This window comes from Myotis daubentonii, chromosome 14, assembly GCF_963259705.1.
Source record: "Myotis daubentonii chromosome 14, mMyoDau2.1, whole genome shotgun sequence".
In the NCBI taxonomy this organism is placed as follows: domain Eukaryota; kingdom Metazoa; phylum Chordata; class Mammalia; order Chiroptera; family Vespertilionidae; genus Myotis; species Myotis daubentonii.
Window position 1 is genome coordinate 10695322 of NC_081853.1, and position 17150 is coordinate 10712471.

The 17150-nt window shown below is 43.9% G+C and overlaps 1 protein-coding gene across 10 annotated transcripts in view; it reads left to right on the plus strand.

The window, feature by feature from the left end:
- Window positions 1–17150, plus strand: part of CADPS (calcium dependent secretion activator) — a 447566-nt gene that overhangs the window by 356195 nt on the left and 74221 nt on the right. For 7 of the 10 annotated variants that reach the window (XM_059663078.1, XM_059663082.1, XM_059663077.1 and 4 more), the window contains 5 exons: window positions 211–367; window positions 1145–1286; window positions 8684–8830; window positions 12145–12300; window positions 16226–16373. In XM_059663078.1, coding sequence (XP_059519061.1) covers window positions 211–367; window positions 1145–1286; window positions 8684–8830; window positions 12145–12300; window positions 16226–16373 — 750 coding nt within the window. The remainder of the gene's footprint in view (window positions 1–210; window positions 368–1144; window positions 1287–8683; window positions 8831–12144; window positions 12301–16225; window positions 16374–17150) is intronic. The other 3 variants (XM_059663085.1, XM_059663086.1, XM_059663087.1) reach the window with 1 other exon arrangement.

The window sequence follows — 17150 nt, forward strand, 5'->3', positions numbered from 1 at the left end:
TAAGGCAGGACTGGAATCCTGAAAAGCGTGGCCTTGGCACGCTTAAGAGGCCCCGTTGAATCAAAAATGCTGTTCTCTTTACAATAAAACTACCAAACCCTGCTGATGCACACTTAACCTTGGCCAGCGAGGGCTTCACGTCCCATCTCACGTTGGGGAGTGAGAAGCTCATTGCCTTTCTGTCTGTTGTTTTTCTGCCAAATTCCAAAGGCCTTTGCGTGGTGGTCGGACTTGATGGTGGAGCACGCCGAGACGTTCTTGTCGCTCTTCGCGGTGGACATGGATGCAGCGTTAGAGGTGCAGCCACCAGACACGTGGGACAGTTTCCCACTGTTCCAGCTGCTGAATGACTTTCTGCGCACCGACTGTACGTATCATCTTCGACTGTTTGCCCAGCCTAAGTCGTGTGCAGATGAGCACCTTGTTCAAATGCATTTATCCCAGACACACTACAGGTTGGACATAGCTCTTTGTAGGTTTATTATTAATTCAAAAACAAACAAACTGACAGGGGATGGTCTTTCTCCCAACAAATGTCCTGAGACAGGGAAGCCCTCTCTTAACCAAGCCGGAGAACCCCAGAGCAGTGTCAGGAGTGGTGTCCGTGGGGTTCTTTTGTTCTGGAACAAGCTAATTAACCTCTTCATATTTTTTTTTCAATTTTTATCCAAAGTTGCTTTTTAGATGAAAAAAAAAAAAAGTCTAGCTAAGTAACACCCTAAGCATCTTGGAGTGTTTTACACAACACAGAGTCATAAAGTGGGCCTTCCTGCCCAGGGACCGTGATGAAGGGAGGGTAGCATAGTCTCTCCTCCCGGTAACACCGTGGGAGGAAGGGAGTGGGTGCCAGGAGCTCCTAAGAAAGTTGGTTGCTGTTTTGTTGCTTTTAAAAGAAAATGATTGTTTTTCTTTTTGAGAGGAGGGACACAAATGGGTGAAATGTTTTAGAATTCCATTTTCTTCCCACACAGATTGAAGCATGAAATTTGGTTCTGTTCCTGTACTTTTTTCTTTATCTTTTTTGGGGGTAGGGGCTCTCTTAGAAGCCATGGATTTAATGTCAAAGGCAATCCTCTCTGTGTGTATGCTGTGTGCTGACAAAGCAACGGTGGGCCCTTACCAAGACTTTGCTTCTCTGTTCTAGATAATCTGTGCAATGGAAAGTTCCACAAGCACCTGCAAGACCTGTTTGCCCCACTTGTGGTTAGATATGTGGATCTGATGGAGTCCTCAATTGCACAATCCATTCACAGGGGCTTTGAGCGGGAGTCATGGGAACCAGTCAAGTAAGGAAACCTCTTTTGATACTATTGGAGTTTGGGTGCAAATAGCTGGAGAGTCATACGGAAGTGGATTAACGGTGTCTTATGGTTTTCAGTGTTAGCGTGACGGAGAGCAAACACTGGCCATGTTTCCAACTCGGATGCACATGGTCTCTTTGGCCAAAGGGGGAGTGGGAAAGAGGTCGATAAATGTTTTATGAAATGAAATCTTTGTTTTATTTCACAGTGTAAATAAGGGATAGAACCCTGGCTGTGGTATTTGTACTGAGTATCTTACTCCAGTGGTGTTTCCCTAGGAGTTAACGTTTCCCAAAGTGTGTTCCACAGGGTCTAGAAAGGGCTCAGCAAACTTTTCCCATAAAAGGCCATGTAATAAATCTTTTGGCTTTTCAAGGTACGTGATCTTTGTCACAACTCCACTTTGCTGCTGTAGCGCCAAAGCAGCTATAGGCAATAGGTAAAGGAATAAACATGTGTTCCCATGAAAGTTTATTTGCAAAAGCAGGAGACTGGCCTGTGGGCCATAGTTAGCCATTCTCTGGCCTAAGCCTTTGAGACGTACCTCAAGAAAAGGACTCTGTGGCCAAATACGGCTAGAAACCTCTATGTACTCCACACCCTTGTCTCCTGGGGAGCCACGAAGCAACCAGTCAGTGTATTTCAAAACTCTAACATAGTAATACAGAGCCTTGTTTAACTCTGCTTAACCTAGGGTTATTTGACCACAGTACTCATTTTTTTTTTAATGAGCTATCAATCTAAAGGACAAATTCCAGGAAATCCTGTGGACTGTGAACTTAGCATATCCACAACTGCCTGGGGAATCTACTTGAAATGTCTAGCGGATTCACTGCCATCTCCACTCCCAGGCAAGAAGGAGGGCCGGACTCCAGATGCCGGAGGGCAGGTCCAGACTCTGCTTTCTGGGGACGTAGAGGGCTCCTAGATAGAGATAATTAATAAAGAAATTAATGCAAAATAGCTTTCTCAGCCCTCCTTCCACATCAGAGCCGGGGAGGAAGTGGCTTAGCTTACCCTACTGCGAGGAGGTTAATAGGCAGTAGCTCTTTATTTGCAAACACATACCGAGAAATCTGGAGTTGAGTTTGTTATTCTCAATTCCACAACAGTCTCTTACTAAGGGCCTTTGACTTTTAACTCATGAGAATAAAACTGGGTCCCTTGATTAACAAGGGACTCTATTTTTTTAATGCTCACTGTAATCCCCAGAGTGTGCTTAAAGAACTGTTGTGAAGGCAAAAGGCTAAAATGTAGTAATATTCACATTTTGAAAACAGCTATGGCATTGAAATAGCATTTACTTGCTTGGGTTTAGATGTGGAGGCTACCACTATGGACACACATAGGAAGAAATGATTGGCATCCTGCACTGCTTCTTAAAGGGCCCGGGAGCGAGGGCCTCGCCCTCTACTTATTAGCCAGAAGGCTAACAAAGGCAATGAAACTGCTCTCTCATCTGCAAAACTGACTTTTAAAAATGTCCCTACTCGGTGTCCAAGAATTGTCAAGAAGTTCTGTGACAAGGTCACTAAAGCTATTTTATAATCTGTTCAGTTCTTCAGACACCAAGCAAATTACTGCTAATTCTTTTTGAAGTGCTGACTATTCTTAATATTGTCAGAAGTAAAGACAGAATCAAACTGATTTTCACAGTTGGAGGTCTTACTGTGGGAATATTTTATTGGGTATTTTTAAGTGATTAACAAAATAAAATTTGAACTCATGGATCAGTAATTTAAAGGTCTGAAAATTAGTGAAGGATTAATAGTCATAAATAATAAGCTGAGAATCTTTTTTGTTGCTGTATTTTTTTATGTAGCTTTTACCATGATTGTGGTTTATCCAATTCATGCTAAATAGGATATGCCCTTCAGAGTATGTAGAGATATTTGAAAGTGCCAACTAAAACATAGGCTAAATTAAAATTCATGGAAACCACACATCGTATTAGGGGATTTGTATACAAAGTGTGGATACCATGGGACAGATTTGCAGAATGGCGAGCAGGAAACGAAGGGGAAGGATCTTGGGGACATGCTTACGTGCTAAAAGGAATGAGTCTCTCTGTATTCCTTTCCATGTAAAGAGAAAGGAAGTAAGAACAAACATTTATCTGACCAGCTAGGGGCTTGATAAAGAAGCAGAGATTTATTTTTCTTTGTGGATGTTTTTCTAAGTAAAGAATGATTTTTTTTTGAATGCTTTTCATCAAACTTACTCAAAAACAAGAAACTGACTTACCTAAGTAGATTTGGTGTTCTCAATCTTCTTGAAGTTTGGCACCTGATTCCCCAATATACACACATAGAGAGACCATAGCCCTTCTTTCAAACATTTGTCACATTCAGTTCTGTTCTTCCACTTTTCAAAATCATAAATATAGGTATCTGACCATAGGTTAAATGACTGCAAAGTGCACTGTAAAAGCTTCCTTCACGGGAACTGGTGTTCAAAATGTTAAAGAAAAACAGCACTCTGACAAGCTCGCTAAAAGCAGATTTTAAATATTCTTCAGATTTTCTTATTTTAAAATATGGCCACGAAAAAGCAAATAGAGATGTAATCATCGTTAGGGTTTGGCACAAGTTATTTGGCAGGAAGGGTAAAAGGCTCAGTCCTAGTGCTGCGTTCTCTAGGGCAGCGGTTCTTAACCTGTGGGTCGCCACCCCTTTGGGGGTCAAACGACCCTTTCACAGGGGTCGCCTAAGACCATCCTGCATATCAGATATTTACATTACGATTCATAACAGTAGCAACATGACAGTTATGAAGTAGCAACGAAAATAATTTTATGGTTGGGTCATAACATGAGGAAGTGTATTTTAAAGGCCAGAAGGTTGAGAACCACTGCTCTAGAGGGATGGCCTTCCACCTCTGCCCGGAGAACAAAGGGAGGCTCATCGCTGTTCCCATCAAGCCAGAGAGAGTCACGATTAGAACCTCTGCGCTTCGGTGGAGAATGTTAGCACCTAGCTGCTCGCCACAGCTGGAGGCAGACAGCCCCTCCAGGCCAGGCTTGAGTTGGAGCCCAGAGCCCCCTCCAAGGTCTCCATCAGGAAATGTCACTGGGCCACCACCCAAGCGGGACAGGTGTGCACAGCCCTCCGGCAGCCCTGAGGATCAGCTTTCGGTCCTAACTAGCAGATGGGCAACATTTCCACCAGCTCTTTAGAGTTGGTTCGCTGTTAGTCAAGTCATCGTGGAAGAAAATTTAGAAAGCGTCTAATCCAAAGTTTGCCAAGTCTAGTACCCTCTCCGCATACCCTCTCCTTGGCAGATCCTCTCTCGATCTGCAGGTGAACAGCTGCAGGCACAGGGAATCCTGGTGTCATTGGTTCCTGTTTCAGGCGGAGATGACTGAGTGGGAGAGCTAAACCCTGCTTCTTGATGTATATACATGGAAAATCTGGATTTCTCAACATGCACTTTCCCTCTCTCTGTCTGAGCTATACATATGGAAATTATTTTTAAAAAGAATATCGTTTTCCAGATTGTCAGTATATTAATGAATAACAAACTGTCAGACCAAAGACACCTTGGCAATATGTAGATGGCCTGTTTGAAGTAGACAAGTTGTAGGCACGCAGTCAGACTCCCAACTCTGCCAGCAAAGTGCTGGGTCACCTTGGGCAAGTCAGCAGACCTTGCTGTGCCTCAGTATCTTTCTTTGAAAACCAAAGACTTTGAATTCCCAAGACTTTTCCAACATTAACCTTCTAGAAAATGTGATTTTCCATATTCACATTTAATCACCATTGCCTCCTTAGCACCTAGAACAGGGCCTGGGACATAGGTGTTCAGTGAGTATTTATTGATTAACTGACCTTTATTAGGGAACCATATAGGCTGGAAATTGTAAGGATACAACAGAAAAACTGTGGGAAAGGAGGAAGAAAAAGATATATCCCCCCGTTAGGGATTTTAGTCTAGTTGGGTCTGAGCAATAAGCATGCAAGAAAAAATGACTTTAAATGTTCACATGGTATTTACCAAATCACATAAGGAAGAGCTTAGCCTGGAAGGGGATGCACTTCCGCTGAAGAGTCATGAAATAAACAGCTGGGAGCCTAGGATTCCAAGAGGCGCAGAGGTGCTGGGAAAGGGCATGAGCAGAGGTAGAAACACGGAGGCAAGTGAGGTGTGCAGTGGAAACTCCACGCCCTGTTGGGCCAGCATGGACTGTAAAGGAGGCAGGCGATAAGGTTGGAGAAATGTGTGGGACCTTCTAAAATCCCAGGGAGTTTGAAACGTTATTCTCCAGGTTGTGCATTCTAAATGGGGGTTCACAGCTCCCGGAGCTGGTGCCGGTTGGTTCTTGGAGTGGGGGAGGGAAGAAATATCTTGCTCTTGTTATGCACATGCACATACAGTATATTGGTGCTATTAAATTTTCATGGGGAAGGCAGTCAGGTGGTTCGATGATGATCATGAATAAAAGGTTGATAAATACTGCCCCAAACTCTGAGACTTCAAAGTGCCCATGCCTCAAAGGAGGAATAAGACTTAAGAAAAGCACAGAGAGAGACATTCGTGTCCTGAGCACCGAGAGACGACAAGATGCATTACATATATTCAGCAACAAATGGCTGATAACATAGGAGACATCCGTATCTTACATCCGACCCATCCATAAACCTAAAGCTTCTTTGAGAGAAGACCCAACCATGTCGTCTCTGCAGGGAGACCCAGTCTCGCTTATAATCATTTCCAGAAGCAAGGAATGACTCTCGCTCTAGTCATTGCCATCAGCAGAGATGATGAGGTGCCCACATAGCTGTTGCTTTCATCCATGTGGGAGCGAGCAGATGAGAATTTTTTAATTCAATGTTCCAGAGACGGGGCCCTTTGACATGCATGGGAGTGATCCTTTTTCAGCACATCCCCAAAATGAATGAGTCTAATTTTTAACATGTATCAGATGTGAGGATTGCAATTCACACTTCTACTATTCAGAGATATCCAATTATGATTCTCACAGAGAAGCATGATGGACTTTTTAGGTAGTTGCTAACGGGCCCTCTAAAATAATAATTGGTTATATCCATCAGCGGATCCACATGTATCTAATGCTTGGAATTGCCTCTCTAATTATTAATATGTTATTAATGTCCAGATGAAATATTAGTAACCTTAGTAATGCACGATATTATTTTGCTAAAAGCAGAAATATCAAGCATGCTCCAGCCTTCTGAAAGCAGAGCATTATAATATGTCACATGAAGGAAATGTTTTATGAGTCCAGCGCAGCAGTCCAGCCAAAATGTCATATTTTACAAGTACAATATGTTCTGATTAATATAAGTATTTTTTAATTTTTTGTGTGCAAGACGAAGCTCATTTCTGATTTGTGTACCCACCATCCACCAATGTGTTTAAATTAAGTTGCTTTTGCATACATTTGTATGTTATTCATTTCTAGCTACTTTTAATTTGCTCAGAATTGACATTTTAACTTTCCACACTGCCGTCTCTAAAGCTCTCCTAATTCCTCGATCATTATTCAGTGTGTGTATCATCTAATGATCACATGTGCTTATGTGGGCTTACACATGTCTCAGTGGAAATCGCCAACGGTTTTGTTACGTGGCAGCATTTAAGACTGAGAACCACCAGGGACTGAATTCAAAGGCAAATGCCCAGGAAAACAGAGAAACATGAACAGAAAGTACCATTTTCCCTTCTACTTAATTGTCATATTTAGCTTCTGCTTTTGACCATTTCCGCAAGAGCACCCTTTAGTCCCAGGTAGAAAAGCACAATTCATTTTCCCACGTGTGAAGGGTAAAGGACACACCTGTGAGACACCTGTGTCCCTTCAGGAAGAGAATGCCAGGTTGGCAATTTACATTCTAGGTTTTTCCATCTACGAGCTATGTTGTCATTGTGAAAGAAGAACTTGTTTCTAAAGGGAGACACCTGCCCAGAATACCTACAGGGGCCAGGATTTTCTGACTTGCCCCCCTGAGCAAGCCCAGAGGCGGCTCCAGCCCTTGCAAGAGTTCTGTTAGGCAAACACAGCTTGCCCGGGGCAGAGCTGCTTTGGCAAACTCACTCTTCTCCTGCAAGATCCAAAAAGAAAGCCTCCACTCCTTTGCCAAAGTGCTGTCAACCCTCCTTCCACAGGAAGGCTCCTCTCAGATGCATAGGCTGGGCTCCACCGTGCCAGTGACTCTGGCTGGATGAACACCCTTAAAATGCCGCTACAGAGGCACGCGGTGCCAGCCTGGGACGGCATATGACACAGTCCTTGGAAGAGGCACGGTTGACTCGAGTTGGGGTTATTGATTTGTTTTGTTTTTCTCTCTCCAGTCATAAGGCCCTTCCTCTCTCTTTCATCACATCATTTGATCGATCTTCATTCGAGAACAAAAAGCTTCTATAAAGTCACACTTTTAAATGATTTATTCATTTTTAACTTAAATTTTAACTTCTTCTAGGAAAATACATCTTTAATTTTCACAAACTAAAAACACCTATAGAACAACCACAGAGATCAAGACACAGCCCCCCTCAACACCCCAGGAGCCCCTGCCGTTCATTCTAAGGTCTCTAGCTCGTGCTTGAGGGCAGTCACTATAACATGAGGCCACATTTTAAATCCACTTGTGGCCAAAGAATGTACTATAGGAGCTAAATTTGGGTGTGTGTTTTTAATTTGCAATTTGTAAATATTTCTTCATTTTAATTGGACTTAATTTGAGAGGGGAAGTTTCCATGTTTTCGAGTGTTCTGTAAAATTATTTGAAGCCAGTCATTCTTGATACAATACCTTCATCTTTGCCATCAACTCAGATGCCCCATGGCACACACAGCTGTCTTCAGAAGTAGCGGTTGGAAAGAATTCTGTTTCTGTGCACCACCACCTGGTGGGTACATTTCCTGTTACATCGTGTAGCTAATATCTGACCCAAGGAATGTGCCCCCATCAAAAATAGATTACAAACAAAAATAAGAAAAATAAAAGTGCTCCGCCCTTTCTTTCCATCCCAGTTACTTCTCAGCACCCTTAGCCACAGCAATGCCCAGGATTCCACGAACTTCAAGTTTCTAGCACAGGCCAAGTTCTAGACGCTCATGGCAATGGACTTGGAAGCTGCAGACCCTGCATAAAGGCATTGAAATGTGTGATCATTGTGGAGAGGTGTCCATAACTGTCCACGCTTTTAAGTCACTCTGTGGTTAATTTCTCCATTAAACTCTGTCATTTCCTCCGACTGCTGAGCCACACCACCGCTGCCCATCCGTCAGCTACTTTCTGAAGTGTGTCGCTGTTGTCTTGCTGTGGACTTAGCCAATTTATTTACACCTGTCGCGTGCTTCTGCCTCATCTGCATTGTCACTGTGATGGTATTTTTTCTTTCTGTCTGTTTCTTCCACAGGAGTTTAACCAGTAACCTACCCAATGTGAACCTACCCAATGTGAACCTTCCCAAAGTACCAAATCTACCAGTTAACATCCCTCTAGGCATCCCACAAATGCCTACTTTTTCGGCACCGTCATGGATGGCTGCTATATATGATGCTGAGTGTGTATTCAGTTCACATTAGATCTAATTTAAATTTAAGTGATCTTGGCATGGATATGTCTTGTTTATTTCTATACATCCCATATAACAGAGATGGAGAGGGATAATTAGACATATTTTGCTGATCATACAGAGACGATATTGTTTATTTCTGGCATGTGGCGTGTTTGTAAGATGTTTGCTATATATACAGCACTAACAATTTTTCTGACGCCCACTGAATGCTTGAGGACTATGTTTCACTTCCTGAATTCTTTTGCAAAAAGATCCTGCCCATATTTTGTTGTTTTGTTTTATTTTTAATACAGGTGGCATGGCTTTAGGAGTTATTCATCCAGAAATAGTCCAGGAAACCTCTTTCATGGGCTGACCCGTCACCTCTGGCCTGATCCAAATTTAAGAGGGAAGCACACCTACCTGAAGCTTTCTTTTTTAAAAATAATAATAATAATAATAATAATAATAATAATAATAAATAATTCCCAGAGACTGTTTAAACCAGAAAGTGTGTTTCTGGTGTCAGCAAAAGGCAGGCTATAGTAGCAGGACGTTGAGGGCTAAATGAAAATTTCTGAAGGGATCGAGCCCCAGTCATGTATGTAACAACACTTTCCAAGGTCATCGTGTAGCACTGAGCGCCGAGACCTAGGTAGCAAAGTCTCTAAATGGGAGACTGCAAGACTGAAAAAACAAATAATGAGGTTTTTTGGTAGCGGTATCCCCTGTGGTCTGAGTGTAGAAACTCTACCGATGCCAGGCCACGCGGGGTTGGTTTTCTTGGAGGCCGAGCCATCCCTTTCATGCCAGCCAGCAGGTCCGGGGAATGGAGGCTGAGCCGCCATTTGTCCCAAGGCTTCGGAAATGAATCCTCTTTCCTCAGCAAGAAGAAGATCCAGCACCTCTAAATTCCGCCTCAGGGAAATGAAATGAGAACCACGTGCATGATTTAATAAGTGAAATAAGGCTTCGCGATTCTCTGCCCCCTTTGATCCTTTTCTTAGACCACAGCTAATTATAGGCCAGATAAGCTTTTTCTTGAAAGAACAAATTGGCACGTTTTCAAAGGGAAGTGTTATTATCAAAGGAATAAAAAATGATCTGAAACTGGCAGTGAGTTTTGAAACCTCGAAATCACATCCGTCAAGATGGCCCTGGACATTTCCATTCTCTGTGATGCAGGTAGAGCACAGGACCTGAAAATCGCTGCTCTACTGGGCTCCTCCAACGCTGCCCATATTTTTTAAAAAACTGAGCTTGTTCACAAGTTCACAATGAAATCACAGGGTCAGTATGTCTGTTTCTCTTTTAAAGATGAATCACTACCTCTAAAAATTTATATCTGAAAAAAATCTAAAAAAACACACCATAAGTCATATTCATGCTAAGATGACTATATTAAAAGTTAGATTAGGTATTATCTGTTAATAATTAAAAATAAATATCTGAAAGCTTTTTACCTTCTTCTCTGCATGCTCTGTGACATTGTTTTTGAAAAGATATGAATCAAGACATTGTAATAAAGCAGATAATGGTCTCTGTCGATTAATTAAGGCATGAGTGGGAACACATTTTGGTAACTGCTCAGCAATCAAAATAATCTTGGTGCTATTGCCTTAACATTAACAGTTTATCTTAAAAATAAAAAGAAAATATTCTTTTCCTCATGTCAAAACTTAATAATAAGCTCTTCAAAGAAAAAGAAAAAAACCCTAGAAGAATTTTTTGAAACTCTGAAACCAGATGGGTGTCAAAATGTTGTTGTAATAAATACCAATTATTGCATTCATATGTACTTAATGATTTAAAACATACAACCATGCAGTTCCAAAACGGGGTTTAGACTAGACAAAGTTGGGGTTTCTTTTTCCCAAGCCTAGGATGGGGGAAGGGGGAAGGCTGAACCTCCACGGAGAAACGAAGCGTCCCCCCACTTTGGAGCAATGCGTATGGCAGTATCTGAAAAGAAGGCCTAGATTCTCAATCACCCGCCAGGAAATGCCTGATTCTATATCTTTTCATAATTCCAGTTTCCTCCTTTGCCACCTTTCATTTAAAGGTCGTGTCTCCATGTTACCTGCTCCTCCGTGTCAGATACGTCTACGTACTGACCTCAGACTGGTCTGTCCTTGAAAACATGTCCCTGTTGGTCGAGGCCGTAGGCTCCCTCTTGGCATGTTGGGAGCACCCCCCCCCCACCCGCAGTAGCTGTGTATGCATTTATGCACTAGCTATATTTCTCTCTGAAGCATTAATTCAATGCAGCTGGCATCTGTCACAATAGAAACACCCACTCTCATCTGTTTCTATAGACGATGTCAGAACAAGTGGTAATGCATGGTGTGTTGGACATTTTATAAATTACTGTGTTAGCATTAGTGGTATGCGAGGAAGGGGGTGGGAGGTGGCCACCCCTCAGAGCTCCAAATGGGGTTGTTACAAAAGAGAAAGCCAGCCAGAGAAGGGCAAGAGGGTGAGAGATGGAGCGTTTCCCATACACAGGCTTTCCGTGGAGGCCCCAGGTAAAAGTTTCTTACACATCATTGTACAGAAAGGAATCAGGACCAATTCCTCCATCTGGACTGGGTAAGATGGTTCAATGGTTTAAAAAAACAAAAAACAAGCTTTGCAAATATCTTTTGTCCACTCACCTCCCCACCCCCAACCTCCTCCTGGGGCTGCCTATGCAACGGGCTGGTCTATTGGAATAATGACCAATCTGAACAGACGCATGGATTCAAGGTATCCAGGTGGACTCAGCTCAATCTGAGTCACCCCAACTTCTCTCCAGCTCTTCAAGAGAGAAAGCAGGTCCTCGCTCACCACTTTGTTAGCACTGTCCCTTTAAAACTCCAAGTCTGTGCAGTCTCCAAGAGGCCTCCATCTGGAGGGGAGCTGGGGAAATGCATGAAGCCCGAATTTTAATAACTGCATGTTGCCATGTAGTTATTATTTGTTGAGACTTACTTCCCCCTCTGGTTCGTGGCCTTCATCTGAATCATCACATGTGTTAATGTGGTTATTAAAAGAAGGCTGATTTTTACCATACACTGTTCTCCTGGCCGTGACGGGGCAATACGTCCCTCAGACTTCTCACTGGTCTGAATAATTGGCTGAACGAAGCCGCCTAGGTCACGTATGGTAAAACTCAAAATCTGCCGGTGGAGAACGCCCCCCCCTCCACCGCCAACACGCGTCGTTTTGTATGTTGAAGCTACTGTTTGCCTCGAGCCTTCTAGTCCCAGTTGTCTTTGTGTCAGCGTTTCAGAGCCCAAGGCCAGTGGGTGACTCTTGGTTTTTTATTTTTACCCTGCCAGCAACGGATCAGGCACCTCGGAGGATCTGTTCTGGAAGCTCGATGCCCTTCAGACCTTCATTCGGGACTTACACTGGCCCGAGGAAGAGTTTGGGAAGCACCTGGAGCAGCGGCTGAAGCTGATGGCAAGTGACATGATAGAATCTTGTGTCAAAAGGTAAGCCCGGCGCCTGGGCGGTCTCTGCACGCCTTTCCCACCACACACTGGCCCAGGGCAGGGCTGATTGGCCATAACTTGGAGTTTTTTTTGAGAAAGTGATTGCTTATCAAAGTCAGCTGGAGTGGTGGCCACCCAAGTCCAGCTTCTGTTCACCTGCCCCACACCTGCCCCAAGCAAAGGACGTGGCTGTTATTTCACTGAGCTCCCTGGGAAAGGCTCCATGTCGGTTCTTGTTTGTATCTCTGACATCTAGCAGCATCTGGCACAAAATACTTGGTAAACATATTTTAAATGTAGGAGTGTATGCATGATGGGCAGCTAGATGGAAATCAAAGAAGCACATCCAATTCCTGAGCCAGCGGATCCAGTTGCAGGAGCAGGAATCTAGTGAATTTCCAGCCATGTGGGCAGGACCTGAGCAGCATCATTCATTCTGCACATGGGAACCGAGCCTGTACTACTAGCCAGCTATTCGTTGTCGTGTGCAAAATCTAACTAGATATCAACAAGAGGGCATGTTGCCTGCTTTGTCCCCGTGGGATATGGGATTGAGGTGGGAAGGCTGCACTTGCAGCCCCCAGGTGACTGTTCTGCAAGCAAGGAGAAGAAAAGGAGAGCAGCATGCATCCTTTCTCCAGGAATTGTTTGAGCTCCTCCTCTCCGCAGGCGCAGGACTGTGTTCCCAGCGTACCAAGGACTGCACCCTTCCTTCATGGAGTGTCTGTATCCACACAGCCTCAGATGTGACACCATTATCATCACCCTGTCTATCCCCAGACACATGTCCAAGTGCTTTTGCCAGTTCCCAACAATTCCATTATTATTCCTCATTAAAAAAAAAAAAAAAAAAAGACGGCAAGCATCACAGGCCACTTGGATTTCCAGATGTTGTGTAGTTTAGTTGATGGACCAGTCGTGGGAGTCAGGGACTGGGTTTGGCTGGGAGTGCTCGGAGTTCATCGTGTTATATCTTGGAAAAAGAAAAGGGATGTAATAGCATCAAAACTGGAACCAAAAGGCAAAAATGACATAGTCACATGTAGGTGAGTTTCTTGGCAGGAATGGAGAAAGAGCAACGTGCTATGGAGAATCCTCAGGAACTTAAGTCCTGGTGATCCAGATTCGGCGCTTTGTCCTTTTCTTCCCGCTCTTGGAATCAAAGGCAGGCCTATGTCTCAACCCCAAGGTCAAAATGTTTCCTTAGGGTTTTGACTCTCACCATCTCCTACGGAGCCTGTCTCAATTTTAGGAAAAGCCAATCTTCTCCTGTGGCTAAACCATCTCACACAAAAACTGCTTGTCAAAGTGGCTCCTCTGGCGAAACGCTCCCTGGGACTGTAATGCATTAGAATGAAGGCCCACTCGCTTCTGAGCTGTGCATGCGGTTGTACAGAAAGACACGCGTGCCCTTCTCTGGAGAGCCAGTCTTTTGAATAGATAATAAGTAATAGGAGATGACGTATAGGTGGGCTAGGGGTCAGCCACTCAGAGAGTGTGAGCTCCTCAGAGGCAGGCGGTGTATCCCATTCATTTTGAGTTCCTTGCCCGTCCCAGGTCCCAGCATCATGCTTGACATGATAGCTGTTAAGTAAATGTTACCAGGAGCTTGTCACCTGCACATGACCCTGGTGTCCCTTCCAGTTAAGGCCCCAGTCTAAGCACAAACCAGACAAGAGCAAACATGAGTGGAGATATCGTCCCCAGGCAGCCAGAGTTGGAGGGTAAGACCTGAAACAGTCCGGGGGTGTTTTAAGACATAGAGCCCACATTCGTAGAGCCTAGAACAGCCGTGGGCAAACTACAGCCCGCGGGCCAGATCCGGCCTGTTCGGCTGTTCTATCCGGCCCGCGGAGCCGGAAGAGCGGAGGGTTCTCTTGCTCTCCCCTCCGCTCCTTCACCAGCAGCAGTGTTACCATGTATTAGTTCACACAAACACTCCATCCACGCTTTTGTTCCGGCCCTCCGGTCCAGTTTAAGAACCCATTGTGGCCCTCAGGTCAAAAAGTTTGCCCACCCCTGGCCTAGAACCTTTGCTTTACTGTTTGGGACAGAATAAAGGGCCCCTGTTCTAGGATAACAGAGTAAGGACATGATTTCATGGATGTAAATATGCAACACCAAAGTCAATCGGTACTCCTCATTGCCAAGTTTCTAAGAAACTGAAATAACTTATTTGATGATATCATCCACTTAGTGAACCTGACAGAGCCTCTAGTCTAGTCTCTATCAGGCGCTGTGCGCCACACAAAACACGGCGCCCTAACTCTGCCCTCAAAGAGCATCAGCTGGATTAAATGACCTCTCCATTCCTGTCTTTGGCCCCGTAGAGCCCTCTTGGTCATATTAATTTTGCATTCGGCTTCCTGTTTTCACAGCCCCACGCTCTAAGGGCTATGAGCAGCTCTCCTGTGAAAGCAGACGATTACCTCATTCATTATAAGGAATCAATTTAGCATTTCCCTGTCTCAAGTTGGGCCGGGACTGGCCAGTGAGCCTCAGAAGATCAGCACAGGGACCTGTCCAACTCAGTCCCCATCAGGCCTCCTTTGCACAAAACCAGAACATGATGTATTTGCAGCGTAGCTTAAAATGATCATCGTGATCGGAAAGCTACATCAGTGCACCGAGTCCTCAGAAGCCAAGATACATTTATCTTTAACATGATCATATAATATATAGGAGTGCTTGAAGGCATTTTTTTTTAGTAGTTTGCTTAAGAGCTGGGCTTCCAACCTTAGAAATTATACTTGGCTTCCCTCATGCACCCAGGGTGTGTTAGCAAGCTGGCACCCTCTCCGAGCTAGCTAGCTGTGTGGTCCTCTCTGCACTGTTAGGAAACTCCTACAAATGCCTCTTAAAGCGATCCTTCCTGGGAGCTGCGCGATCTCCAGAACCTGACCAGGCACAATGCTGAAAAGATGCCTTGGACAAAGGACCTTTAGTAAAAGCACTTACTAACCAGGTGCTTTTCTCTAAAGACCTGTGATGAGGATGTGACCCGCTCCTCTGAAACCTTTCAAACCATAACTGGGCCCCTCTACAGGCTGATATCAGGGATTAAATCTCACACCTGTAGCACCAGCTGGCCAGGTCAAACCGAGCTTTTCCGGGAGCAGTTAGCACATTGCTGGGATCATAGTTTGACCTAAGTCAGAATGATGTCACAGTAAATCTCCACCATTACACAAGTCTTGAATTGGGAAGTATGGCATGACATTTTTACTTATAAGTATAATGTGTCCTTTATTGCAAAATAAAGCATTGACATGGCAATGCAAACAAACAAGCAAGCATAGTGGAAGTCCCCCCCCCTTACCACCTCTCCTAATTTCACTCGCCTCTGCAAAGATAGTCATCTCATTTTTTAGGCTTTAAAACAATCTAATAAGCTTGTTGTTGTTGTTTTTAATTTCAGCCTCTTTCAAAGCCAGGATAAAATTAATAAATAAATAAAACAATAAATGTCATTTAAGATTTTTTTCCCACCAGGAGATTGTGAAGATTAGAAACTGCTTTCTTTATTTGCGGGGGGGGGGGGGGGACGGGGGGGTGGTTAATTGAAGCGATTCAAGGTAGGTAGTTGCCAGTGTGAGAGGACTTACATGTGCTATAATTGGGTTTTTGTTCATTCATTCATTCTCCTGCAATTAGAGTTCTCCATAGCATGTGAGCGACAGACAGAAATACGCCGAGCTACAGGTGTTCCGTGCACTGCCGAGAGAGAAGGGTGTGCGCGGCTGTCTCCCTGAATAGGCCTTCCTGAGCTGGGAAAGTCATTTTTAAAAGAACACATGTGAAGTCATTGTCGATTGAAACTGATTACAGCCTTCAATTTTCTTTTCCACTGACCTCTCAGAAAATGTCTCCTCCTCCCGCTGCCATCTGAATGCTGAATTGGTCTTTTCCTACTTTGTTTTAATAGAACCAGGATTGCATTTGAAGTTAAGCTGCAAAAAACCAGTCGATCAACAGATTTTCGAGTCCCACAGTCAATATGCACCATGTTTAATGTTATGGTTGATGCCAAAGCTCAATCAACAAAACTTTGCAGCATGGAAATGGGCCAAGAGGTAAAAATATATATATAGATAGATCTCCCCTCCCTTACAGCCCCCCCTCCCACCATTGATTATGTAGAAGAAAACTTCACAAATTCCTCCCATCCACACTAGTCTGCTAACTTCAGAAATATCCTCTAACATGTGTAGATTAAGCCGCAGATGAATGTTTGGTGTCCGTTTGTTAAGTGAATGTCTAAGGCTTGTGCTAATGAGCATGCCGGTCACTTGTAGTGATTCTTGGCTGGCGTTGGAGTGGCCGTTAAGTTCCTTTAAGTCCAATGATGTTTGATGATCTTATTTATTAGGCTGGTATCTCCAACAGATGTTTGCCAGAATGCAAGTCATTTTCACATTTGAAGTGCATTTTATCACTTTGAACATCTGGACAGCAGGAGAGCTCTCTTTTTCGAATCTAGCATCTTCCAGGATCTATAATGTTGGCTCACCCTGCTACCCAGTCGCCAGCAGCAGGTTCTGAATTTTTAAGAAATCGCAGACTTTAATTTTCCTGAGATTGATTGTGCATCTTCCCTGACCAAAAGTTTGGTCCTTTGCTAAGTCTCCAGCTCCAGAGTGGCATTTAAAATGTAAAGGAGAAAGCAACAGCAACTCGGGCTTGATTAAAGACCATCGTGATCATTTTCCTCTGATGGCCTTACGCCAGCGCGATATTCATATACCAATTTAGAATTAATGCAAAAACATTTCTGGCAACTCTCGTGTTGTTGCCAATTGGCATAAATTGCTCCTAAATCAGATCTTTCGATACCAGCCCTACATGCTCAG